Source organism: Stegostoma tigrinum, chromosome 20 (assembly GCF_030684315.1).
Source record: "Stegostoma tigrinum isolate sSteTig4 chromosome 20, sSteTig4.hap1, whole genome shotgun sequence".
In the NCBI taxonomy this organism is placed as follows: Eukaryota; Metazoa; Chordata; class Chondrichthyes; order Orectolobiformes; family Stegostomatidae; genus Stegostoma; species Stegostoma tigrinum.
In genome coordinates, this window is record NC_081373.1 from 21,079,398 (window position 1) to 21,107,040 (window position 27,643).

The 27,643-nt window shown below is 41.8% G+C and overlaps 1 protein-coding gene across 2 annotated transcripts in view; it reads left to right on the forward strand.

The window, feature by feature from the left end:
- LOC125461673 (GDNF family receptor alpha-1-like) overlaps window positions 1–27,643 on the forward strand; it is a 189,983-nt gene that overhangs the window by 154,005 nt on the left and 8,335 nt on the right. For both annotated transcript variants that reach the window (XM_048550633.2, XM_048550634.2), the window contains exons 5-7: window positions 21,630–21,739; window positions 23,522–23,656; window positions 24,309–24,496. In XM_048550633.2, coding sequence (XP_048406590.1) covers window positions 21,630–21,739; window positions 23,522–23,656; window positions 24,309–24,496 — 433 coding nt within the window. The remainder of the gene's footprint in view (window positions 1–21,629; window positions 21,740–23,521; window positions 23,657–24,308; window positions 24,497–27,643) is intronic.

Genomic DNA, 27,643 nt, shown 5'->3' on the forward strand with positions numbered 1-27,643 from the left:
GAAAGAAATTGCGATAGCAAACCTCTAAAGGTTGCAACAGCATTATCTGGCTCCACAAATGATCAAACTGCCTTGATGATATATGAAATTCAGTACAGTTAAATCCTTTCCCTGATGGACCGTGATCAGATTACAGCCCAGACAAAGGGAGCCAGGAAAACAGCTGCCCATATGAATTACCATTTACACAGACTGGGGTTAAACTATGAAGTCAACAAAACACTAAGGGAAATCACACCTCTGTGCTTCATTATATTTATTAAGCAAAGCCAGCAAAATGTGATTATTAAAATAGATTTCTTGTCAGGAAAACTAAAGGGTCATAGACAACTGACAACTTAAAAGTCATCCTTCTCTAAATTTGCAGCTTGACCATTTTATAAGATACCACCAAACATTTTGTGCCATTGTTCACAGTGAGTTATATAGTACATTGATTTATAATAACATGAATACTATTCTAGATTGTCACATATTACTCTGTTCTGAGTTAAAGCTGTTATTGATACTAATTTAAAATAACAGATTCAAGAATGAAATAAGACTTTTTATGTGAAGTAACTACACGTTTTCTGTGACAAGGTTCATCTTTAGCCGAGAGTGGTAACATTTGAATACACCTTATTAACAATTGTATGCTTTTGGAGACAGTAAAAATATTTCATAATTTCTGTGAACCAGATTTTGACAGTGTCTTCTTCTCTTGAACTGTACAAAATAAAACATCTGGCTCTGTCCAGCATTCCTATGCCCATAACAGAGCTAAACATTGGGTAGGAAATAAATCTAACTATGAAATCCCTTAATTATTCTAAATAACACAGTTACAGTATATAATCCCTCAACTGCCTAAACGCAAGAGAATCCAGGCTAGGTTTATATGTGACTATTCCTCATAATTCATTCCACAACTAATTTCATTTAGTTTAGCCTAGTAACATATATCTTTGTACTGGCAAGTTACTGAATGATAGAAAATATTTGTTGGAAGTGGAAAACGATGGCCAAGTTTCAACTTTTAGATCGCCTTTTTGAGTGCATCCCATGGTAATTTGAACATACAACCCACTTCTGTTGGTAGAACCCTGTTGAGGATTGCTGATCTCAACTGTGGGCTGGATCCAGTGAGAGAACCATGTTCAGTCTTTTCAAGAAGGCCCACCAACATCAAACCTCTCAGGCTGTGCTGAGGCTACTAGTGGACCTTCCCTGGAATCAAGCACCAGGTTTGAAGTTTTGTCAATCAAAGGCTGGCAGCTCCTTTGCTCAAAAGCGCCACTGCAGAGGCTGTGGCTTTTGCTGGAAGGACAGGCACAGGAGTCCCAGAATCGCAGAGTGACCCAGGACAAAGCATTTGGGTGATAGGGTTTCATGGGGTGTGGAGTGCATGGAGAAGAGTGCAGGAATGTCAGTAGCAAAAGCAAGTGTTGACTCTCAAATGCCACCTCACTTTTCCCATAGGTTATATTGAGGGACAGCTCCTTATCCCCGGAAAGTGACAAGATGATGGTTTTAATTGCTGAAATGTGACAGGCCCTCTTAATCTGAATTAATCCACCTCCAAGTTCAAAGCCAGAGGATTCTGAAGATCCTGCCCCGTATGCAAAATACAAAGAGGAAAAATGTCTTTAAAAGAAACCCGGGCAGCTTGTAAAATTCTGCTGGCTTGGGAACAAAATGTGAACATGGTACATAAATCTGCAATTACTCTTCTCTGCCCTTTTAGTACATCATTACCTTCAATGTTAAATGCCAGCAGCAAAATTGTTTTATTACTCACTCAGAAATCAGGCATTGCACTTGCTACCAACAGGAAAACGTAATCTGGAGAAATAAAAGTATTATTTGTTCCTTAATTTGAATCTATGGCATTGAACTACATCATATTAGATGCCAAACAACTAATGGAAGCAAATACACAAAGTAAAACATAAATATGGGTTAAAAAAGAGAGGAGAAAACTAGCATTGAACAATTCTCAGACCTTCCTTTTCATGGTAAAATTATACAATCACATGAACCACAGTGTCATGTCATTTATATAGCCCTTTAAGTTTAAATTTATTCATGTACTTGTTGTATAAGGTCTCCTGATGGACAAAATGTGGAGGAATGGGATTGTGGGAGATATAGCAGTTTGGATCGGAAATTGGCTTGCTGAAAGAAGACAGAGGGTGGTAGTTGATGGGAAATGTTCATCCTTGATGTTCATACTAGTGGTGTACCGCAAGGGTCGGTGTTGGGTCCACTGCTGTTTGTCATTTTTATAAATGCCCTGGATGAGGGCGTAGAAGGATGGGCTAGTAAATTTGCAGACAACACTAAGGTCGGTGGAGTTGTGGATAGTGACGAAGGATGCTGTAGGTTGCAGAGAGACATAGATAAGCTGCAGAGCTGGGCTGAGAGGTGGCAAATGGAGTTTAATGCAGACAAGTGTGAGGTGATGCACTTTGGTAGGAGTAACCAGAAGGCAAAATACAGGGCTAATGGTAAGATTCTTAGTAGTGTAGACGAGCAGAGAGATCTCGGTGTCCATGTACACAGATCCTTGAAAGTTGCCACCCAGGTTGACAGGGCTGTTAAGAAGACATATAGTGTTTTAGCTTTTATTAATAGAGGGATTGAGTTCCAGAACCAAGAGGTTATGGTGAAGCTGTACAAAACTCTGGTGCGGCCGCACTTGGAGTATTGTGTACAGTTCTGGTCACGGCATTATAAGAAGGATGTGGCAGCTTTGGAAAGGGTGCAGAGGAGATTTACTAGGATGTTGCCTGGTATGGAGAGAAGGTCTTACGAGGAAAGGCTGAGGGACTTGAGGCTGTTTTCATTAGAGAGAAGAAGGTTGAGAGGTGACTTAATTGAAACATATAAAATAATCAGAGGGCCAGATAGGGTGGATAGGGAGATCCTTTTTCCTAGATGGTGACGGCGAGCACAAGGGGGCATAGCTTTAAATTGAGCGGTGAAAGATATAGGACAGATGTCAGAGGTCATTTCTTTACTCAGAGAGTAGTAAGGGAACGGAACGCTTTGCCTGCAATGGTAGTAGATTCGCCAACTTTAGGTACATTTAAGTCAGCATTGGACGTACATGGAATAGTGTAGGTTAGATGGGCTTGAGATCGGTATGACAGGTCGGCACAACATCGAGGGCCGAAGGGCCTGTACTGTACTGTAATGTTCTATATACTCCTTACTTAAACATTGTTTGTTAACATAGCTAGGTGAGATTTTAACACATCTGGTTGGCATGGTAGGATTTTATGGTGATGTTAAGATGCACATCGAACCTGATGCTTGTCAGCATGTTCTTGACATGAATGCGGATCTTGACATTTTTACAGCATTACTTCTGATAGCTGGCTTCATGATGATTGAGACAAGTCTTTGCTGGCAATGTCAAAGCTAAAGTTCTTGCAACACATATAAAAACTGTCCCACTGATTGAATTAAAATCTTGGACAACAATGGAACGGAATTAGTGATTATCACAGTCCATTCCATATATTGTTTACAGAGGCCATTTCACAAAATCACTCTTATGTTTCAAAGAATTCCCCAATGAGCCAGGGATCAAAACAGCGTAGATTGAGTTAATCTAAATGCAGTTGATTCGAGCACTGAGTCCATTTGCCATGTAAACAGAACTAATGCAGTCATGTTAGTGCTCCTGACAAGTGATTGCGGAGTCAAACCAAAGATTTGGCCTAAGTAGCACATCAAATTTTTACTGTAAAAATCAAAATGTACATTACTGAGCTAAGAAATTATAATTCTACCAGTGTTCTTTGCTACAATAATATGACTGAGCTGGGCATAGGGATGAAGCAACTACTTTGAAATTTAAATACATTATTAATTCCTTCATACCATTAGCATGAATGGAATTCAGCATGTGCTGAAGCCAGTGTCCAAGACCAACATCATAAATTGGCCCATATCTTAGATTTTTAATAGTGTAATTTGCACAAGCTATTAAATGACACAAATGTGCTTTCCTTCATTTTAAATCATAGCAAGCACATCCCCAAATGTACCCTTTATTTCCATTATTTTAGTGGTGCAGAGTCTCAGTATAAAAGCACGGCTTAATTAAAAAATATAACTTTGTAGTCCTGCAATTCATATAAACTGACTATCTATGTTTTTTTACACGCAAACTATAATGATAATTTTGCATGTACTGTTTACATTTTCTAGAACATGTATTATTTAAAATGGGAGGAGAACTAACTCAGGACATGAGACTCACTAGTGGTTTGCATTTTGATAGCTATCTGCCGCACAGAGATAACATGGTGTAGAGCTGGATGAACACAGCAGGCCAAGCAGCATCATAGGAGAAGGAAAGCTGACATTTCAGGCCTAGACCCTTCTTCAGAAAAAGAGTCTTTCTGAAGAAGGGTCTAGGCCCAAAACATCAGCTCTCCTGCTTCTATGATGCTGCTGGGCCTGCTGTGCTCATCCAGCTCTATACCTTGTTATCTCAGATTCTCCAGCATCTGCAGTTCCTACTATCTCTGCTGCACAGAGTGAAATAGAATATGCATTTATCACTGTGCCTCACCTCAGGATGACTGCCCATTCACAGCTGTGCTCCTTGAGATAGACCTCACATTAAGGCAAGTGGTATCCAACAGACAAATCAAAGTATGAACCAACAGGAGCAGCTCTGGCTAATTCCTGCTGGTTGATTACAGAGTTGTATTGAAATAGATCTGAGAGTAAGTCTCTGATTTTAACCTGAAACAGGTTTCAGGCTGGTTAGGAATCTTGTGAGTACACTCATTGTGCAAAACTCATTGGTTGGTCTAAAATTTTGCCCAGAGAGTTTTACTCTGGAACTTTATTTCAACTTGATACAGATGGTTTTGTTGGCATACTTAAAACAGGAATATACCTTCTAAAAAGAATTTGTATCCATTTAATTGACGTTGCTGTCCTTTCATTCTGGAGCTCTTGGTGGAAGAGCTGAGGGCATGGATGGAAGTCCTTTTTCCCAACAATGGCAGGATAAAAACAAAAATTTATGTTCTCAGGCTATAAGAGGTGGTGAAGATGGTAATTTCTGCAAACACTATTCCAGGGCATAGATACAAATGCAAGAAATGCAAGAATACCAATGATCTAGGAGGAGCAACAAATTAAGTAAGCTCTTTTATTTCACAATCTGGCTCAAGAACCTTTGGTAACTGTCCTTGCTCCCTTAGTTCTGCACCTCACTCCAGTACACTGAATAACTTCCTCCACTGCATCAAATCCTTCTTTACTGCATAGGTACACTGCTTACCTCTCATTCTTCTCTGATGACATTTTCCTGAATTGACACTCCAGCCAATTGCTTTCTATGCAACTCCTTGATTTCCTCTTTCTCTGTGTGTGTCTCTCTCTTAGCATGAAAGGTCGTTTAAGCTCCATGCATGCATTCTCCCCTTTCAGTTGCCATTTACTAATTCTTGTCCTCTGTGGGAGAAAATGGTGGAATGCAAGGCAAGGAAAGTAGAACTGAAGAAAAACACAAAGTATCATGATGTTCTCCAAGTTGGAGCTATAAGCTTTCAGGATCACAGTTACATTGTAGATTTCGAGACAGGGAGTTTTTCTGATCAAAGTGTGTGATTATGAATTACATCCTTTCATGCACCTAAAAAAAAACACATTTAGCTCTCCTGGCTAGATTAAACTACATTTCCTACTACTGCTTGGCCTATCAGTGCCAATCTAATTGTGTACATTTTCTCTTTCCTCTAGGTCCTTCACCGCAACAGGGACCTCCATAAGAACTTACCTCAGAGGGAAAAAAAAATCCTTCTAAGGAGGCACTATCATGCACTGCATCAGTCCTAAACACCATCACAGAGATTGGCACCCTGGGTGGGTTAAACAGTAGTTACTAGGGTCTGAGATAATAAAATGTGAGGCTGGATGAACACAGCAGGCCAAGCAGCATCTCAGGAGCACAAAAGCTGACGTTTCGGGCCTAGACCCTTCATCAGAGAGGGGGATGGGCTGAGGGTTCTGGAATAAATAGGGAGAGAGGGGGAGGCGGACCGAAGATGGAGAGAAAAGAGGGGGGAGTTGAAATGGTTTGCGACTGGGAGGTGCAGTTGTTTGTTGCGAACCGAGCGGAGGTGTTCTGCAAAGCCATTCGCTCCCAGTCGCAAACCATTTCCACTCCCCCCTCCCATTCTTTAGATGACATGTCCATCATGGGCCTCCTGCAGTGCCACAATGATGCCACCCAAAGGTTGCAGGAACAGCAACTCATATTCCGCTTGGGAACCCTGCAGCCCAATGGTATCAATGTGGACTTCACCAGCTTCAAAATCTCCCCTTCCCCCACTGCATCCCAAAACCAGCCCAGCCTGTCTCTGCTTCCCTAACCTGTTCTTCCTCTCACCCATCCCTTCCTCCCACCCCAAGCCGCACTTCCATCTCCTACCTACTAACCTCATCCCACCTCCTTGACCTGTCCGTCTTCCCTGGACTGACCTATCCCCTCCCTACCTCCCCACCTATATTCTCTCCACCTATCTTCTTTTCTCCCCATCTTCGGTCCGCCTCCCCCTCTCTCCCTATTTATTCCAGAACCCTCACCCCACTACCCTCTCTGATGAAGGGTCTAGGCCCGAAACGTCAGCTTTTGTGCTCCTGAGATGCTGCTTGGCCTGCTGTGTTCATCCAGCCTCACATTTTATTATCTTGGATTCTCCAGCATCTGCAGTTCCCATTATCTCTGTTACTAGGGTCTGCATGTGTTATGTCTTTATTACGAATGAGAGAATGGTAATTTCAGGTGACAGCTTGCCAGGGACAAAGTTTCTCCCAACATTGCTGAGGTGAACAGAGATAAGGACATTTTTATTCACAATTGGGATGTGGGCATTACTATCTGGGCCAGTATTCACTACCCAACTCAAGTTCCCCTTGAGTGGGTGCTGGTGAGTGGCCTTCTTGAATCACTGCAGTCCATTTGGAGACTAACTATGAAAGCTGCATCACACTAGACGTTGTGCAAATTACTGAAAGTTATGCCAAAATTTCATAGCGCAATTGCTGAAAATGCAGTGGTGTTGTCTACCTCATACATTATTATGTCAGATACGATCACCACTTTGAAATCTACTTTGGTGTATGTGGCAGGACAATGGGGTCCTCACAACAGGAAACAATGTTATCAGCCTTTGGAGGTTTAGTGGAAGGTCAAGCAGCTGCCAAGCAAATTCTCTGCACCAGAGATCCATGAGTCAAATAGCAGGTGATTTCAAAATGTCACTTAAATATGCTGCGCAGTTGACAATCTTCAGCCTCAGTGGCAGTTAGGTAAGTCAGGCAACTGGAAATTTTGAAACTGATATAAAACATTTGAAGAATCATGGATGTAAATCGGAAGAGACTGGACAAGGGGAGAAAAAGTTGAGTCAAGATAGGAAGAGATAAATTTTCTGGGGCAGGAACAGGCTGCAACAATGGGACTGCGCCAGCAGTCCTGTCTGTTGATTTTTGGGAAGAAGGTAGAAGTCTTCAAGGTTAAATGATAGCCCAACGCAATCACAAAGCTTCTGCTGTGAGCAACAAGGTGCCTAATGATGGCATCCCATTATTGTTTGCATTTCAGCATTTTTTTCCAGATTATCCAGTGTATTTCGTGGGAGACAACTCAAGCAATTTCTCTTTATCTCATGTTTCCTAAAGCTCTTCATTACTAGTAGTCAACTATAAGGGGCTGGGGTCTTTAAGCTGGTAGGCTATTGTGTGGGGGAGATCCCCAACTGAGATGAGGTTAGTGATGGTCATGGATACAGTAGCTTGATGTTTGAAAGTGGGATCATTATCCAGGAGCAGTTTACGCTATCTCCCAGCACATTTGTACCCTTGTCTCTCATTCTAGTAATGTCTGCCAAAGTTGTACAGAGTAAGCTGGGTCAAGCTGCTCTGAGAGTAATGAAACAACTACGTGCTTCAGCCAAGACTTCATTGGTTTCAACACCCCAAAGTCAGCAATCATAAACATCTCACAAGTCTCAATGTAAACAGTTTAGTAGTTCTGCTGAAATCTCTCTTAGGGATAGTATTTTAGGAGTTTTAAGTTAGTAAGCCTTCATGTAAGATTTGCACTTGGGTTGACAAGTGGCTGACAAAAAAATTCAATACAATTATTATGCTTGGCAAAAAAACCCATAATTTTCTCATATTTGTAATTCATACATGCGATGTGTGCATTACTGGCTAGATCAGCATTTATTATCCATCTCTGTACACTGTGGGCGGTTAAGGGTCAGCCATGTTGCGGGGTTCTGAAGTCATGTGTAGACCAGACCAAATAAAGATGGTATTAATTAACCATATGTGTTATCATGGCTATCAACAATGGTTATTTAGCCATTGTTGGGCTGGCTTTTTATTCCAAATTTATACTGATTTCAGATTTTGCCATCTGCCCAGGTCAGGTGCAATCCATGCCTCCTGAATATTTTGCTGAGCATCTGGATTGCTAGCCCAGTGAGAGTATCACTGTGCCAATGCCTCCCCATATGTTACTTTAGTCTTTATATACTGAGACTGCAGGCTCCATCATCCAGATTGAAGTTGGCTGGATGGATTTGGTATTTTTAAATACAACTTTATGGATATAACAATGACTGTTAACGCAATGGGCCTTTGTGATAGTTGTAAAAAAAAATGAGTGAGTCAATAGTAGCGCTGCTCTCCCAGCTGATCCCTGAACTCTGACAGTAATGCATAATGATTCTCTCACTCTTCTGCTTCACCCCAAATCCTACCTGCTTTCTGTCTTCGTTGAAGTGTCATTCATAAGGCGTGCGTTCTACTTCTTATTCTGCTGTCTCCAAAAGCAAAGCCCATACTTGGCATGACTCAAGATTTCCAAGCTATCGTCATCTCACATTCCCCTCAGACAGCAATAGTTCCAGCAGCCAGGACAAGAATCTGGGAGAAAAATGGAAAGTGTTGTAGAAATTGAGCAGATCTAACAGCATCTGTAGAGGGAATGATAGATGAGTGATTTGAGTCTGATGAAACTTTTAGTCCTCAGACACCTCAGATATCACCCTCTGGACCATGAACCCACTATCAAACATCAAGCTACTGCATCCATGGCCATCACTAACCTTATCTTGCTTGGGGATCTCCTCCCGAAAGCCTCCTATCTCATAGATCCCCAACCCCATACAACCCACTTATACTTCCTTCCCAAAATCCACAAACAGGACTGTCCCGGCAGACCCATTGTTTCACCGTCAGTTCCTGCCCCACGGAACTTATCTCTTCTTACCTTGACCTGATTTTTGCCCCTTGTCCAGTCCCTTCCCACTTATATCCATGATTCTTATGATGCTTTACATCAGTTTCAAATGTCCAGTTTGCTGGCACCAACTGCATCCTCAAAAAAAGTCCCATGTAAGATCACTGGACTCAAAATGTTAACACTGTTTTTCTCTTTTTAGGTGCTGTCAGACCTACTGAGTTTGACCAAAGCTTTTATGTTTTTGTTTCAGATTTCCAGCATCTGCAGTTCTATATTTTCTCTCAGAATCTGCTTGTAATCTAAGTATGGTCTCCATGGTCAGTTAAGTGTAGGTCTGAGGACAGGAGTTGAGTGGGGGAGACGGGATTGGAGCCTTGATGGAGAGACCAGGGGCTGAACAAAAGGAGAAACCAGTAAGGTCATTTAAGGACCTTATTTGGCCAAAGCATGGCAACCTGCCCTAGCCCTGAGTGGGCATATGTAAAAATTGCCTGCAGAACAAAGACAGGCATAGGGGTGGTGAGAAGACCATCCAACGAATTTTACAGGTGATCTTCACCTGCAAACCTGCCAACAAGGAGACCATATAATTTTGACCCGTGTAGTTGGTGGGGCACTGAAAGAACAGAATAAAAAAACAAAGAATAGTGACCAGAAACATAACTGCAGCTAATTGATGGTGAATTATATTTAATAAATACTGTCTTTGGTTATGTTATTTCACCTTCCTGTCAATTTCTAAACCAATCACTTTCTAAATCTGTTGTGCGTATGAGATATTGAGAAAGAACAATTTATCTAGTTAGCCATGTTCAACTCAAACTTCATCATTTGTCAGCTGATTTCTGGGCACATTAATGAAATAATGAACTACCCAGAGTATCCAATCTTTTTGGTTGTAGGTAATTTATTTGAAGTCGCGAGACTCATGGAGAGAAAAAAGTGCATTAATTAAAGATGTCGCTCTGTGCAGTTGTTATCCTTTGTTTATATGTCAAATTCATTGACCTCTAGATATTAAACATTGAGAATGAACTGATATTTCGGTAGTGATGTAAATTTTGTTCAGTTCAGCAATAATGGTAAAGGTTTAATTAATTCTTAAGATTGAACGGTCTTCATAACTTGTAGGCCTTTCAGAATGAAATTATTATAATTTTTATTCTTTATACTGCTGGTTAATTTAAAATCAATAGTTCATTTTTATTACACACATCATGATTGATTAATAGCAATCTAGTTAAGTGTCATATAGCGCACCAATATATTTCTGTTGCCTTTGTTTTACCTAATTGGTTCTTGTAGTCCACTTTGATGTATGAGTAATAGGCTAGGCGGTGTGCAATTTTTGACATATAATTGATGGGAAAAGAAGACAGCAACATTCAAAATTCCATTGTTAGTACTTTACTGTTGTGGAATTGTCTTAACGAAATATCCTTGATTAGAAATAATATTTTATGTTTATTTTCATGTTTTTAATTCAGTGCTGATAAATGGCTTTTACAAAAATAAAGGTAATTTACATAGTCATTGGTTTAAGTCATTAAATCGATTAGACTTGACAATAAAGACACTTTCTGAACCCCCATTACTAGAGATCATGTCACAGTTACCTTTTTGAATATACCAAACTCAAACTGCGATGAATAATGCAAGAGCTGAGAAACCATTCAGCAAATCAGCCACCTTATGAAGAAAGTGATGGAGTAAATATCTGAATACTAATCAAACAATCACCTTGTTAAAAACACATCTCTCCCTGTAGAAGTAAAAAATAACGTGTTTATAAAACACATTTAATGTGGGAAAACATCCCAGGATGCTTCGTAGGAGCATTACCAAATGAAATTTAACACCAAACCACAAAAGGAGATATTGCAGCGTCTGAATTAAACTTTGGTGAGATAGATAGATTTCAAAGAGTATCTTAAACAAGAAACATGACATAGAGAGGTCAAGAGGTCTAGCGCAGGAATTGCGGAGCTTTAGGTTTTGACAGTAAGTGGAGTAATTGGGAAATAGCACGTGGTCAGAATTATTTACATGTAGCTATCTTGGAGGTATGGCATTATGTAAGACTGCCATTATACATGAAAACAATAAATCTGCCCATTAAAATTTATATTTAAAACATTGCTCTGACAATAGCATTATTCTGACTGTGAGCCAGCATAATACATACACCAAAAGGCCAAATGCATCAAGTGTGTTCAGTTTAGTTTCTCACTTGGCATAGTGTGGTGATTGAGCAGTTAGGCATCGTTTTGGACAAGCCCAATTGGTATGGGGCTAGGTAAACTAGGGTAAAATGAGGCAGTGCATGTAGTAAATAAAATAACTGAAAGAACTGCGGATGCTGTAAATCAGGAACAAAAACAGAAATGGTTGGAAAAGCTCAATAGGTTTGGCAGCGGTTGTGAAGAAAACTCGGAGTTAACATTTTGGGTCCAGTGACACTTCCTCAGAACTCAGTAAATTATGCTGGGTCCCTGGATTAACATAGACCTCTGGATTGCTAGTCCAGTGTCATTTCCCTTAACTACTACCTCACCTGGACTCTTCTGGACCTTGCTTGTTTCAAAGCTAATTTAGCTTAATAAGAAACTGGCTGCCTCCCACTCAGGTCAGGGAGTAAAAATTGCTGATATGTGCCAATTATGTCATTGGGATGGGGCATGCATATGTAAACAGGTATCCTAGAAGTCATGGGCATGTTGGTTTTGCAGCCAGTAGAGTTGAAGAGGTTAAAAATACAATACAGTAGCTCCCGCCAGCTTCAGGATGGCAAAATAACTTGGGTAATTTTCATCAGGCTTGCAGGATTAAATAAAAAGCAAACACTGTGGATGCTGTAAATCAGAAACAAAAACAGAGGTTGTTGGAAAGGCTTAGCGGGTCTAGCAGCATCTGTAAATAGAAATCAGAGTTAACATTTTGGGTCAATAGATGTGAAGATGGAAAAGCACAGCAGGTCAGACAGCATCCAGGGAGCAGGAAACTCAACAATTCAGGCCGAAACCCTTCATCAGGACTGGGGAGAGGGAGGGAAGCCCAGCAGTAAGTGGAGGGGGGTGGGATGCTGGGGGAAGTGTAGGTGGAATAATGATAAGTTGATGCAGGTAGGAGGTTATTGTGATTGATCAGTGGGAAAGATGGAATAGATAGATGAGTAGGAAGATGGACAGGTTAGGTCTGGTCAGGGAGGCAGGTAGGAAGGGAAGAGCTGGTCATGGGATATTTCTGGGGGTGGAGGGATTTTGAAACTGGTGGAGTCAATATTGAGGCCATTGGGCTGTAAGCTCCCAAGGTGAAATATCAATTGTTCTCCTCCAGTTTACATTTGGCCTCACCCTGACAGTTGAGAAGGCTGAGGATGGACATGTTGTCAGGCAAATGTGAGGAGGAGTTAAAGTGGATGGCAACCAGAAGGTCAGGTTGGTCAGTGCATGCTGACCGCAGATGATCTGCAAACCACTCCCCAAGCCTGCCTTTGGTCTCCCCAAAATAAAGAAGACCATGTCAGGAAAACAGATCAGGTCGGATGAAGTGCAGGTGAATCTCTGCCGGACCTGGAAGGTTTGTTGGGGGCCATGGACAGAGGTGAGAGGGGGGGTGTAGGGGCAGCTGTTGTACCTCTTCCAGTTGCAGGGACAGGTACTGGATGTGGTGGAGAAGATAGCGGGGAGAGTAAAGCTGATGAGGGAGTCACAGTGTGAATGGTCCCTGCAGAAAGCGTTCAGGGGTGGGAAAGGAAATATTTTGCTGGTGTTGGGATCCAGTTGTAGGTGGCAGAAATGTCAGAGGATGATACATTGGATTTGAAGGTTGGTGGAGTAGTATGTGAGGACTAAGGGGATTCTATTTTTATTGTCGTTGGAGGGAGGGGATTTGAGGGCAGAAGTGTGGGAAATGGACAAGTTGTGTTTGAGGGCAACTTTAATTACAGAGGAGGGGACATTCCTGTCCCTAAAGTAGAAGGATACCTGGAATGTCCTGTAGTAAAATGCCTCATCCTGGGAGTAGATGTGACAGAGGGAGTGGAACTGAAAGTATGGGATAGCAATTTTACAGGAGGGTGGGTAGGAGGAGGTGTAGTCAAGGTAGCTGTGGGAGTCAGTGGGTCTGAAATAGATGTCAATGGTGAGTCAATTTCTGGAGATGGAGACGGAGAGGTCCAGGAAGGGGAAGGAGGTGTCAGAAATGGTCCAGGTGAATTTGAGGGTGGGATGGAAGGCATTGGCAAGGTTGATGAACTGCTCAAGCTCCTTGCGGGAGCACCTGGCAGCACCAATACAGCCATCAGTATAGTGGAGAAAGAGGTAAGGGATGGTGCTGGTGTCATTGTGGAAGAGGGAGTTTTACACAAATCCTACAAAGAGGCAGGCATAACTTGAGCCCATGGTCACCCCTTTGGTTTGTTGGAAGCAGGAGGAATCAAAGGAAACAATGTTGAGGTTGAGGACTAGTTCTGCCAAAAGAATGAGAGTGTCAGTGGAGGGGGACAGGTGGAGTCTACATTCGGATCCAGTGACCCATCCTCAGAACTGATTGTAGCCAGTAAAATATTGGTTTATATGCAGACGATAGAGTGGGGGAGGGGTAAGGAGCAAACAATGACACCAGCACCATCCCTTACTTCTTTCTCCACTATACTGATGACTGTATTGGTGCTGCCAGGGGATAGAGCTCAAAGAGAGGGAAGAATGGTTGGACACACAAAAGAGTGGATAATAATCTGGCTAGGACAGCGAATAGCTGTTAATGGGGACTGTTAATGACTAACAATAGGTTGTGTGTAATGGCAGACTATGTGATAACAAGGTCTGGTGTGTGGGATTGCGGGCTAGGACATGAGAGAATTCAATCCCTAAAATGAATGAACTTGATATTAAGTCCAGAGGGCTGCAGGGTCCCCAAGTGGAAAATGAAGTGTTTCTCTTCCAGCTTGTGCTGAGCTTTGCTGGAGCACTGCAGCAAGTCTGAGACAGAGATGTTGGCCAGGGAACAGGTTGATGTGTTGAAATGGCAGGCAACTGGAAGCTCAGGGTCATCTTTGTGGGCAGAATGTAGGTATTCAGTGACGTGGTCACCCAGTCTATGCTTCATTTCCCCAGTGTAGAGGAGACCACACTGGGAACAGTGAATGCAGTCACCTAGACTGTGAGAAGTGCAGGTAAAGTGCTGATTCACCTGGAAGTTATATTTGGGCCTTTAGGTACTGAGGAGGGAGGAGGTAAATGGGCAGGTGTCACAGCTTCGGCGATTGCAGGAGAAGGTACGGGGGCATGGGGGAATGTTGGGATTGAAGGAAGTGTGGACCAAGGTGACCTGGGGGAAACGGCCCCAGCATAAGGTGGACAAGGGAGGGGAGGGGAATATGTGTCTGGTGGTGGCATCTTGCTGGAGGTGGCAGAAATGGCAGCCGATGATCTTCTGGATGTGGATTCTGGTGGGATGGTATGTAACGGCAAGGAGAACCGTATCGCTGTTGTGGGAGGGATAAGAAGGATGAGGTTGGGAGTGTGGGAGATGGGTCTAAACCGGACCCGGTTGAGAGCCCAGTAGACAACAGTGCTGGGGAATCTTTGGTTGAGGAAGAAGGTGGACATTTCTCAGGCTCCATTGTCGAAGTTGGTTTCATTGAAATATATCTGATGGAGACGGAGGAACTGAGAGAATGGAATGAAGTCTTTAGAGGAAGTAGGATGCGAGGATGTATAATCCAAGTAACCGTGGGAGTCAGTGGGTTTATATTAGAAATTAGTGGTCATTTTATCTCCAGAAATTGAAACAGAAATGTTGTGAAAGGAAGGGAGGATCAGAGATAGAACAGGTGAAAATGAAGGTGGGGTGGAAATTGGAAACTAAATTGATGAACTTTTCCAATTCCAGACAAGAGTGGGAAGCAGCGCCGATATCATCGATATATTGGAGAAAGAGTGTGGGTGGGACCCAGAATAGGACTGGAACAAGGAATGTTGCACATGCCCCACAAAGAGACAGGCCCATGCAGGTACCCATGGCCACCCCTCTTATCTGAAGAAAGTGAGAGGATTTGAAAGAAAATTTATTGGGAGTGAGGATGAGCTTGGCCAAGTGGAGGAGGGTTGTGGTGGGTTGGGACAGTTCAAGCCTTTTTCTCCAGGAAGAGTTGGAGAGCACTGTGACCACCCTGATGGGGGATAGACGTGTAGAGGGATTGCATGCCCATGGTAAAGAAAACGCAGTTGGAGCCTGCAAACTGTAAATTCTAAAACTGGTCTAAAATATCAGAGGAATTGTGGATTTAAGTAGGCAGGGATTTGACCAGGGAGAAAAGACTGAATCAAGGTAGGAAGAGATGAGTTCTGTAGGGCAGGAGCAGGCTTAAACAATGCATCTGCCCAGACAGTCCTGTTTGTGGATTTTTGGAAAGTAGAAGAAGCAAGTTGTGCAGGCTGGGGGCTATCAGCTTGGAGGCACTTTCGTCACCAGATGAAATGAAGCCAGTGACCGTAAGTGATACAATGGTCTGATGTTCCATGTCTGGGTCATTGTCTAGGGGAGTTAGGAGGAAGTATTTGAGAACTAGCAGTCAGCCTCTGCAATGCAGAGGTCAGTGCACCAGACTATAACACCACCCTTATTGGCAGGCTAAGTAACAAAATCAGGTTTGGATCTAAGCACATGAAGTGCAGTCAGAGGGAGGCTCATCAGATTTGGTGATGGTGGGTAGAGAAATTGAAGTGACCAGTGTCACATCGATATATCGAATGCAGGTAAAAGGCCAGAGGGAAGGGTCCAAGTGAAGGGACAGTATTGAAGCTGGGTGAAGGGGTCTGTGGGACAGGGAGAGCACTCTTGTCCAAAGAAATAGACATGGAGGGGAAGATGACGAAAGAAGAATTTGACATCATGTCATGCCCGAAATTTATTAAGGTAGGGATGCAGAGGAATAAAACTGAGACTTTTACTGAGAACAGAATGTTCAGTATCGGAGAGCAGAAGCTTAGGAGGGCTGGTGGATACCCAACAGGAAGTGGGGTTGGAGGAGGGAATGGAGTCAGAAGGAAGGGAGGGGAGGAAGGTACCAGAGGACCATAGGTATCTCCAAGTAGTTGCATCTTGTGGGCCTTGATGCCTGAGAGGAAAAGAAAAAGTTTCTTGTTAGCACAACGAATGAGCCAGAGGATGAAGTAGAACTGCGGAGTGGTGCAGCCCTGAGCCAGCGTGATGTGATGCTCTGAGAGAGAGAGAGGTTAAGAGTATGCATGTGACACCACATGGCACTGAGTGTGGATCTCAGGATGCGGCAAAAGTAGCTTTCTGTGGAATGTTGAACATCAGGAAAATACCTGTGATCCTGGTTGGATTCAAAGAACAAGGGATGAAACTTAAGTTGGAATTCACACGGGATGAGTCTCAGCCAGAGAAAGTCACTGAGGAATGTGATATGGCTGTGTAAATGAGTTTTAGAAAATACCCATCAAACACTAGGAACAATAATGAAGTTAATGTCATTGGACCAGAAAACAGATTGGAATTAAAATCCCGGTGGAGAGAGCAGTAGAACTTTTTCAAGGTGGGCATGCCTGGAAGAGATGTGGCTGTGAGTTAAATACTAAGTAAAAACTGAGAAAACTGTAGATGCTGTAAATCAGAAACAAGAAAGAAGTTGCTGGAAAAGCTCAACAGGTCTGGCAGCCACAACAGATGCAAATCAAAGTTAACATTTGGGTCCGGTGACCCTTCCTCAGAACTGATGGCAGCTAGGCAAATGTCGCTTTATATGCAGAGGACAGGGTGGGGGGAGGGGGTAAGGAGTAAACGATAGGTAGAGATAGAGCTCAGAGAGACAGAAGAATATTTGGACAGATAAAGCAGTGGGACTAGGACAATGAATAGCTGTTAATGGAGACAGTTAGTGGCTAACCATAGGTAGTGTGTAATGGCAGACAATGTGATAACAAGATCTGATGTGTGGGATAGGGGGCTGGGACATAGGAAAGTTTAGGCCTAAAATTATTGAACTTGATATTGAGTCCAGAGGCTGCGGCGTCCCCAAGAAGAAAATGAGGTGTTGTTCTTTCAGCTTGCACTGAGCTTCACTGGAGTACTGCAGCAAGCCACTTACATTCTGCCTGCAAAATTAAGCCTGAATTTCCAGTTACCTGCCACTATAACACACCACCCTGTTCCCTGGCCAACATCGCCATTTCAATTTTAGTTTGCAGGCTCCAGCTACCTCCTCTTGGTGTTTTACACATCCATCCCTCATCAGGACAGTCTCACGGCTTTCCACTTCTTCCTGGAACGAAGGCCTGAATTATCCCAATCCACCAAACCTCTCCACTTGTCTGAGCTCGTCCCCACCCTGAACAATTTCTCATTTAACTCTTCCCTTTTTCTTCAGGTTAAGGGGTGGTCATAGTTTCACACATGGGCCCCAGTTATGCCTGTCTCTTCGTGGGGTATGTGGAACATTCCTTGCTCCTGTCATATTCCAGTCCCCAACCACAACTCTTTCTCTTTATACTGATGATATAATCGGTGCTGATTCTTTCCCTCATTTGGAATTGGAAAAGTTCATTGATTTTATTCCCAATTTCCTCCCCACCGTCACTTTCACCTGTTCTATCTCTGACTCCTTTCTTCCCCTCCTAAACATTTCTGTTTCAATTTCTGGGAATAAATTTGCCATTAATATCTACTGTAAACCCATCAATTCCCAGAGCTGCCTGGACTATGTATCCTTGCACCCTGTTTCCTATAAAGACTCCATTCCATTCCCCCAGTTCCTCTGCCTCTGTCACATATGTGCCCATGAGGCCAACTTTGACAATGGAGTCTTCAAAATGTCCACCTACTTCCTCAACTGAGGATTCCCAGCACCGTTGTCCACAGGGCCCCTCGACCTGGTCCAAGCCATCTCCCATACTTCCACCTTCAGCTTCTCTCTTCCCCCCGCAACAGCAATAGGGTTCCCCTTGTCCTTACCTAACACCATCCCATCAGCATCCATATCAGAAGATTATCAGCTGCCATTTCTGCCGCCTGCAACGAGATACCACCACATGACACATATTCCCCTTTTGTCCCTGTCTGCCTTATTCAGGGTCCATTCCCTTCGGGACACCCTGGTCTACTCTTCCTTCACTCCGAACATCCCCACAGCCCCACTGCATCTGACCGTGCAACCACCTAAGGTGTAACACCTGCCCTTTACCTCCTCCTTCCTCAGTATCAAAGGGCCCAAGCATATCTTCAAGGTGAAGCAACACTTCAGGTGACCTTCCCATTGCGTGGTGTTTCAATGCACCACCCTGTTCCATGGCCAACATCTCTGTCTCAGGCTTACTGCAGCGTTCCAGTGAAGCACAGCACAAGCTGGAAGAAAAACACCTCATTTTCCACTTGGAGACCTGGCTGCCCTCCAGACTCAATATCAAGTTGGGTCTAGGCCCAAAACATCAGCTTTTGTGCTCCTGAGATGCTGCTTGGCCTGCTGTGTTCATCCAGCCTCACATTTTATTACCATCAATATCAAGTTCAGTAATTTTAGGGCCTGAACTCTTCCATGTCTTAGCACCCAACCCCACCCACCAGGCCTTGTTATCACATAATCTGCTTATTGTTAGTCTCTACCAGTCACCATTAACAGCTATTTTTCTTCCCGGCAAGATTGTTATCCACTCGTTTGTCTGTCCAACTGTTCTTCTCTCTTCGGACTATATCCCCACATATTGTTTACTCCTTACCCCCTCCCCCCACCCTATCTTCTGCATATTAACTGACATTTTCCTAGCTACCATCAGTTCTGAGGAAGTGTCACTGGACCCGAAACGTTAATTGATTTCTCTTCACAAATGCTGCTGGATCTGCTGAGCTTTTCCTGCAACTTCTGTTTTTGATGCAGGAAATGTTCCACCTTAATTTCCAACTAGTCCTGTCCTTCAAGATTGCTGCTCTGTTTTCTCCACAACCACTTGCATTCATATAGAAACTTTAACAAGGCTTTTCACAGGGATTACATGAAGTAGAATTTAAAACACATTCACAAAAGAACTGATAAACAAAGGCTTAATCAAGATGAAGGTTTCAACAAGCATTTTAACAGAGAAGTGAAGGCAGAATGTGGAGATGCTTCATATATTTCTCAATACAATTGGACCAATATGTTTGAAGCAAATAAGAGTTTAATTGCTTTTTGATGGAGGATGTTTTGGAACACCTGTGCTCATAAATTCTAGCTCCAGTCTTTTAAAGAAATATATTGCCTTTTTCATGTCATATATTTCTGACATATTGAAGTGTATCAGACACTTTTAAGTCCTTTATATAAATAGATGAATTAAATAATTAGTTCTCAGTTGCAAGTTTAACGACAAATTGTTTTCATTTATTTCAGTTATGAACCCTTTATTTAAACCATAAAAGCTAGCACTTTATAAATACCTTAGATTTGCTCTATAAAACTACCTTTGGGAGCCATATGGGTACAGTTTCTCGAGAGATATATTGTAAAGATGCTAACCTTGATATTTATAAGGAAACAGGATAGAATGATTCCTGAGAGCAGTTCCTAGAGATGTTGGAAACACGGAAGTTAACCTTATTATTCTTTCATTCACTCTCCCTTCCGGTACCTGGCAAGATTGACAGATTGTTGGGTAAGGTGACAGCATGTGACATCAATCAGGGCTTGTCCCTTGGTTGGATTGGGTCGTGGAGCACAGCAAGTGGAAGGCATTGGGGCAAGTATCAGCAGCGCAGTGATGGTCAATTGTGATAAGGGAGATCACAAACAACCGAAGCTACACTAGCAGGTTAGGGAGCATTCTTAATATACCTGGCTCCAAAGCAGTTCTGGAAAAGCATGTACTGCATTGACGAGCCTAACCATATCTCCCTCAAGCCATCAAATTCCCCATACCTCAACATTAAGTTTAAATCATGTTCCTAACTGCATTGCAGCAACCTGATTTAAGTAGTGAAGTATCCTGGTTCTTTGAACCAGGAAACTCAAATGCAACCTATCACTGAAAGATAAAGGCAGAACTGTGTTGTATTTGGTTCTGAAAGGGTCAATCTTGATTGACTGCACTGCGATGATATCAAGTGAACTTGGTGTAAGTGATCAGAGATAATGGGAACTGCAAATGCTGGAGAATCTGAGATAACAAAGTGTGGAGCTGGATGAACACAGCAGGCCAAGCAGCACCTTAGGAGCACAAAAGCTGACGTTTCGGGAACACCTACACTTGGTTCGCTATTAAACAACTGCACGTCCCTGCCGGGAACCATTTCAACTCCCCCTCCCATTCCTTAGACGACATGTCCATCCTGGGCCTCCTGCAGTGCCATAATGATGCCACCTGTAGGTTGCGAGAACAGCAACTCATATTCCGCTTGGGAACCCTGCAGCCCAATGGTATCAATGTGGATTTCACAAGCTTCAAAATCTCCCCTCCCCCCACTGCATCCCAAAACCAGCCCAGCTCATCCCCGCCTCCCAAACCTGTTCTTCCTCTCGCCTATCCCCTCCTCCCACCTCAAGCGGCACCTCCATTTCCTACCTACTAACCTCATCATGCCCCCTTGACCTGTCCGTCCTCCCCAGACTGACCTATCCCCTCTCTACCTCCCCACCTATACTCTCCTCTCTACCTATCTTGTCCTCTATCCATCTTCGGTCCACCTCCTCCTCTCTCCCTATTTATTTCAGAATCCTCTCCCCATTCCCTATTTCTGATGACGGGTCTAGGCCCGAAACATCAGCTTTTGTGCTCCTAAGATGCTGCTTGGCTTGCTGTGTTCATCCAGCTCCACACTTTATTATCTTGGTGTAAGTGAGAGCTTATGGGAGACAGACCTTAAGTCAGGTCCCCTCAACAGTCTCTGGAGTGAAGTAAAGTCTATTTTTATAACCTCTAAAAACTTAGAGAGATGTTATAAACTTCATCTTGTTTACTCTTCAAGACTCTTCTTGTTAGACCAGAAGGTCTTGAACACAATGCACCAGATAAGCCTGTGAAGAATTCATAGACTTAAACGATATGGATAGCAGTGCACTCACCAGTACGCACACATTGGGTTGGGGTCATGATGTTTATCAACCCCACTCATGCTACTATGGGGGCAGGTAGCTAATATCAGGACCACAGGGTAGATCTTTAAAACATGTTGTTTCTGTATTCAAGAGCAATCATGGATGCAAATATATTAATGAGAAGTGAATCTGACCAGAAAGTCCTTTTCAATGACACTTTAAGAAATTACATATGCAACACTCATTGTTACTGAGCCGGTACAAAAAGCTTGTTTTGTTTTCATGCTAATGCGATAACGTAATGATTTTCCCTATTTGTTCTCTTCACAGGTCACGGCTTGCAGATTTCATCACAAACTGTCAGCCAGAACCTCGTTCCATAAGTGGCTGCTTAAGGCAAAACTATGCAGCCTGTTTACTTGCCTACTCTGGACTCATAGGTAAGCTTTAATAAAGAGGGCTCACTTCCTTACATTATGAACAATTATGTGGAGTCTACTGCAAAAAAACAGTCGTTTCTATTCATGTTCCACACAAGCTTCCCAATTTCACTCTCCAGCCAATTGTTTCAACATGTCCATTTATTCCTTGCTTTCCTATGTGTCTGTCTAAACACCCCATAAATATAACAATTACTTCTTGGGTAAGAAGTCCCATATTCTAACCACATTTTGAGTCAAAATGTTTCTTATGAATAAAAACCAAAAGAGCTGTGAATGCTGTAAATCAGGAACAAAAACAAAGTTGCTGTAAAAGCTCAGCAGATCTGGCAGTATCTGTGAAGGTGCTCCGGTTTCCTCCCACAATCCAAAGATGTGCAGGCTAGTTGGATTGGCCATGCTAAATTGCCTGTAGTATTCAGGGGTGTGTGGGTTATAGGGGGATGGGTCTGGGTGTGGACTTGTTGGGCCGAAGGGCCTGTTTCCACACTGTAGGGAATCTATTCTAATCTAAAAATAGAGTTAACATTTCGGGACCCCTGACCCTTCCACAGAACTACCTGGTTTCTGGTTTCTTATGACTACCTTGTTGGATTTAGCCATGATTGCTTTATATTTATGGTTGATAGATTAAACCATCTCACAAGCAACCTACCCACCCAGAGGTGGATTCATTGGTCAGGATGTTCCAGGCCCATTGCCTACATGTTAGGAGACAGGAAGACTTGCAAAGTGTGGGCAGATGCTCAACTCTTTCTAGTCAACATATCATTTTACAAATGGTGTGAATGATCACAGATGAGCTGCTCATTAGGAACCAATTTAAATGGATAGTTAAGGGCCTATTTCTATCTCTATTGGCATTTTGCCAATGGCAGGAGGCTCTGATGCAACATAGAGAACTGTCAGGTAAACGCTTTTGATCTCTGTCAGGCCCGAGTGAAGTTGCTTCTGTTTAAGTATGCCATGGTCCATGGAGGTCTCCACCCAAGCAGTGACAGTGCCTATGCCAGTAATAACAGCAGCATCTGCACTCAGTAAGGTTCCTCCTAGCTTTTGCTGAGACTAATGTAGTTGGCTCAGGCACTACCCCCCCCCCCCGACCTTAATTGGCGGACCTTGAGGGCACATACCGTCTTGGTCATCAGCTTTGCAATGGTAAGGCTGGGGCTGTTGTGATGCTAGCCCTCTGATTGGAGTGGCAGTTCTTTGGGCAGGACCTCAACCTTCATTAAGTTTTAGCTTGATGGGCTGCCACTGATAACATGCGGTCTCAGATCCTGCTACCTGCTAAGGTGGAGTCACTCGACTCATCAACCTACCCACTTTTGGTTCTGACAACATTACACTGGCCTCTGCAAAGTTTAGTCCAGCATCTTTACAGACACCTCATCAATGTAAGTGTAATTAAATGTCTTTGTTCAAAGGCAATCATCGTGGATTGGTTGATGTGAATGATCTATTTCTGTGTTACAATTTGTGTATTTTCAAGTCCATGTTAGACGCATACTTTCAACATGAATTTCTTATTGAATGACAATGCCTGAGAGATGGCTTATCCAATTTTCCATAAAACTGTCTCTCATCCTACTTGGTACTATTGATGCTTGACTTTGAAAAATGGAAATCAGTAATGGGTGAGCAATTTCTTGCTATTTTGGAACACTTGTTTCTTTTCTAGCAACTATGATATGACAGCCAAAGTGTTTTATCTCAGAAAAAAAGCAGTTTGTGTTTGGTTAAATGAAGATCATTAAGTTTGATCATGGCTTCTCTTGACAGGAACTGTCATCACCCCAAACTATATTGATTCCACTGGCATCAGTGTGGCACCATGGTGTACTTGTAATGGAAGCGGGAACCAGAAGGAAGAGTGCGATGAATTCCACAATTTTTTTAAGGACAACAGATGCTTCAGTAAGTTCAATAGTCTACTGCAGTAAGATTTGAAAATATTGTAGAAGTAATAATTGCACTTAAATTTAATTGTCATCCATACTCAAATTTTCTATGAAATTGTCTAATATATTGTAAAGTGCCATAACTTGCCAATTCATCTGGATGAAAATGCTTCTGTTTTACCTTGCCTTTTGAGATTTTCCCTTTCAAAATATGTTCAAAACTAACAATGAGAATAAGCGTCATTTATTTACTTATTCGCTGATATAGAATACATACCTGCATGCATTATAACAGAACCATAACAGAAAAATACATAAATATTAATCATGCTATGAGATAGATGTAAAGAGTATTGAAGCAGACCATCAATGCACATTAATTTAACAATACATCAAAATAACTGTCATAAGTTGCTTCAGTGAGGTCCATTAGTCAAACAAAAGCCATTCTGCCCGTTAGTGAGACAATGGGGAATATAATTCTTCTCTATCAAGAATGCCGAGGCTTTCACTTGGTTCCATCAATGTTTCTTGGAACAACATCAATAACATGTAATTTGGTGGCATCTACAATTACTGAAATGTATTTAGATTTTGAAGCGATACTTAAATTTTGTCTAGAGTTTAATGCAACTGTGTACAATTCTTACCCTTGTTTAATTCCACAGAAAATGCTATACAAGCATTTGGTAATGGCACCGATGTGAATGTTTGGCAATTAATGCCTCCTGTACTGACGACAGTATCATCGAAACAGAACTACACACCACAGCAGAATTCTGACTCAGTAAACTACGGCAATGAAATTAACTCAGCAGATGATGACAGCATCTTTCCTTTATGTGCAAATTTACAGGTAAGGGATGGCTGTAAATCCACAGAAACCCAACAATGCCTATATGCTTATCAAGGGTAAACATAGCAAGGAAATGAGAAAAAAAAACACTGATTAATTAGTGTAAAGTAGAATATTCACATCCATGGGCTTAAAACCTTAGAGATCTAAGGTTAGACATTAGATAGCTTGTCATCTTGTCTTGTCAGATGTAATTGACAGTTGTATTAGCAATGCAGCTGACATTGTCAGGCTACACTGATTTGTTGCCAAAAGATTTTTTTTTCACTTTTACTATGTGTTAAGGCAAAGAAAATACCACTTTGATTGTTCTGATAATTCTCTGTACGTAAGTCAAATTCAATAACTGAAACTGGCCAGTTAACCATAAAACAATTTATGTCTGTTTTAGTGTGGCGGTTATTGTGAAACTTGAAGTTCAAATAAATAAAACATTTCTCTTGCCAGATAATCAACGGGTTTGGACACTTTGTCGCATTTGTAGTATTCACAAAAGAAATTTGTCCTTTAGTGAGAATACATTATTGGTGCCAATAATGGTGCCACCACTCATTTTTAATAGAACATTACAGCACAGTACAGGCCCTTCAGCCCTCGATGTTGTGCTGACCTGTCATACCAATCTGAAGCCCGTCTAACCTACACTATTCCATGTACGTCCAAACGCTTGTCCAATGACGACTTAAATGTACCTAAAGTTGGCGAATCTACCACCGTTGCAGGCAAAGCGTTCCATTCCCTTACTACCCTCTTGGAAACCCATAAAAGTGAAAAGATTTGCAAATTAAATCTGTAAAATACACTATTTGATACCTATCCTCTTAACGATATTTAAATTAGTGACATTTAGTTTTGTAAGAATTGAAGTATAAGTATTAGTAGCGATGTCGTTTCAACTGAAAGAAAACTACACTGTTATAGAAATATAATTCAATTGAACGCAGCACAAAGGATAGCATTTTATTTGTAATATTAATTAAATTACATAAGAGTATATAATGAAACTATAATTACAGTTTAAAAAAGATAATGTGTTCCAGTAAGTTACAATACTCAAGAGAAATCCTTCAGGACTGCAGAGCACTTCATTTGATGCAAATTTTAATTACTCTTCAGGGTTTACTTTTACTTTTGATCAAATAACAGGTAGAAAAGGAGATGACTGTCCTACCTTTGCAAAACAAAATTTAGGTTGAACATATTGCCCCAATAATGTGGGCTTTTGAAAAGCCTCTAATACTTGTGATGCCTAGCCATTCAAGGCTTTGAGACAAGTGCTGGACAATTGGATTACATTATGGAACAGAGTTAAGGGGCTGAAAGGCCTTTTTCTGTGCTGTAGGCCTCTATGACTCTAACACAGCAGGAATGTTCCGTCAGGTGTCCCTGCAGGAATGGGAAGAAGGCTGAAGGCATGCTCAAGAAACTCTTTGTGAACAGAGATGTTTGGCTCAATAAAGTTTCAGCAGATGGAATATAGTCATGAAGCAATTTGCAATAAAGAAAGAGGTACTAGGGGTTGGGAAGTGGAGATCAGCAAGAACATGAACCACTAATTACAGGATTAACACTGACAATCATTGATGGCAGTTTCTGGATGATGTGGAGTTCTGTATAATGGTCTTGGAAAGCCATTAAGAAAGGCTTTCTAAGAGGGAACTAAGGTCTGGTTATGAGTTTCTATTAGCATTAGAATGAAATGAGATAGTGGAGTTTTTTTTTAAAAATGTGCTCACAGAGTGTAATGGATCGTTGTTCTGGTGCCGGTATTTTTTATTAGAAGTCAAACTGGGTTCCACTCCTACAGAAACAAAAATTGTTGGAGAAACTTGGCAGGACTTGTAGAATTTGAAGAGAGAAAGCATAGTTCATTCTGAGGACATAGATTCAAATCACACCAAGACAGCTGTTTGATTTTAAATTCTATTAATAAATCTAAAATTGACAATTAATCTTGGCTAATGGTTACAACGAAGCTAGAATTGATTATTGTAAAAAAAATCCATTTGGTTGGCTAATGTTTTTTGGCTAAGGAAAGCTGCTTTGTCTGCATTTGACTGCAGACCTTCACTAATGTGGTTCAAACTTAACTCCCCTCTGAAATGGCTTGGAAATCCAGTTAATTTAAGGGGATTGCAACAAATGCTAGTCTTGCCAATGATGCACACATCCTATGAAAGAATACATTTTTAGAAAATGACTTGTTCATGTTGAACTGCAGGAAGTTTGTTGCTTCATATCAGTTAGACAAACAATCAAACAGCATAAGGGCAGTCCTGACGATACTGTGGTAAAGCTGTTATTCCAGGAGTAACAATTGCATTATTTTTCAGTCAGTAGTAGATCTAGCTTTATAATCTTGGTAAATGAAAAGTACTGAATGTTAAAGTAATTATTTAAACAGAAGTGTACAATGAACTAAGACTGTGATGAAATATTTCATTCCCTTGAAATCTAAACAGACCAAAACCTTATTTTGTTTTGAGTGAGGTTCAAAATGAAAATTGGTTCTGAGCACACCAGTGACAAGAATGTCAATTTCTCTCCTCCAGAACAGTAAAATTCAAGCCTGAAAGGTATTTTGACACTTTATGCACCACTTCTAGCTGATACACTAGTTTGTTAAAGATAGCTCAGTGATCCCAATGAATGCATGAAATTGTGAGTGAGTGCACATTTTCATTTGTTTCAGGAAGAGCACTTATAAAATAGTAGAAGCATGTTTTCAAGATATCTACTCAGACTCCACAAAGGTTGCACAGCACAATAAAAGTGACATTCTTATTTTCAACTCACATAAAAGCTTCTTGCTAAGTTCCTCTTAAAACTAATAGTTAAATGAGTCATATAAATTGGTCATGACCAGCATATCCAAATAGATATTGAAATCATAAGGCATCTTAGAGAAGACAAAATATGATGAACTGTGAAGTTACGTTTATTCAAATTGAGATAATGGGAACTGCAGATGCTGGAGAATCCAAGATAACAAAGTGTGAAGCTGGATGAACACAGCAGGCCAAGCAGCATCTCAGGAGCACAAAAGCTGATGAAGGGTCTAGCTTTTGTGCTCCTGAGATGCTGCTTGGCCTGCTGTGTTCACCCAGCTTCACACTTTGTTATCTTTATTCAAACAGAGCAGGATTC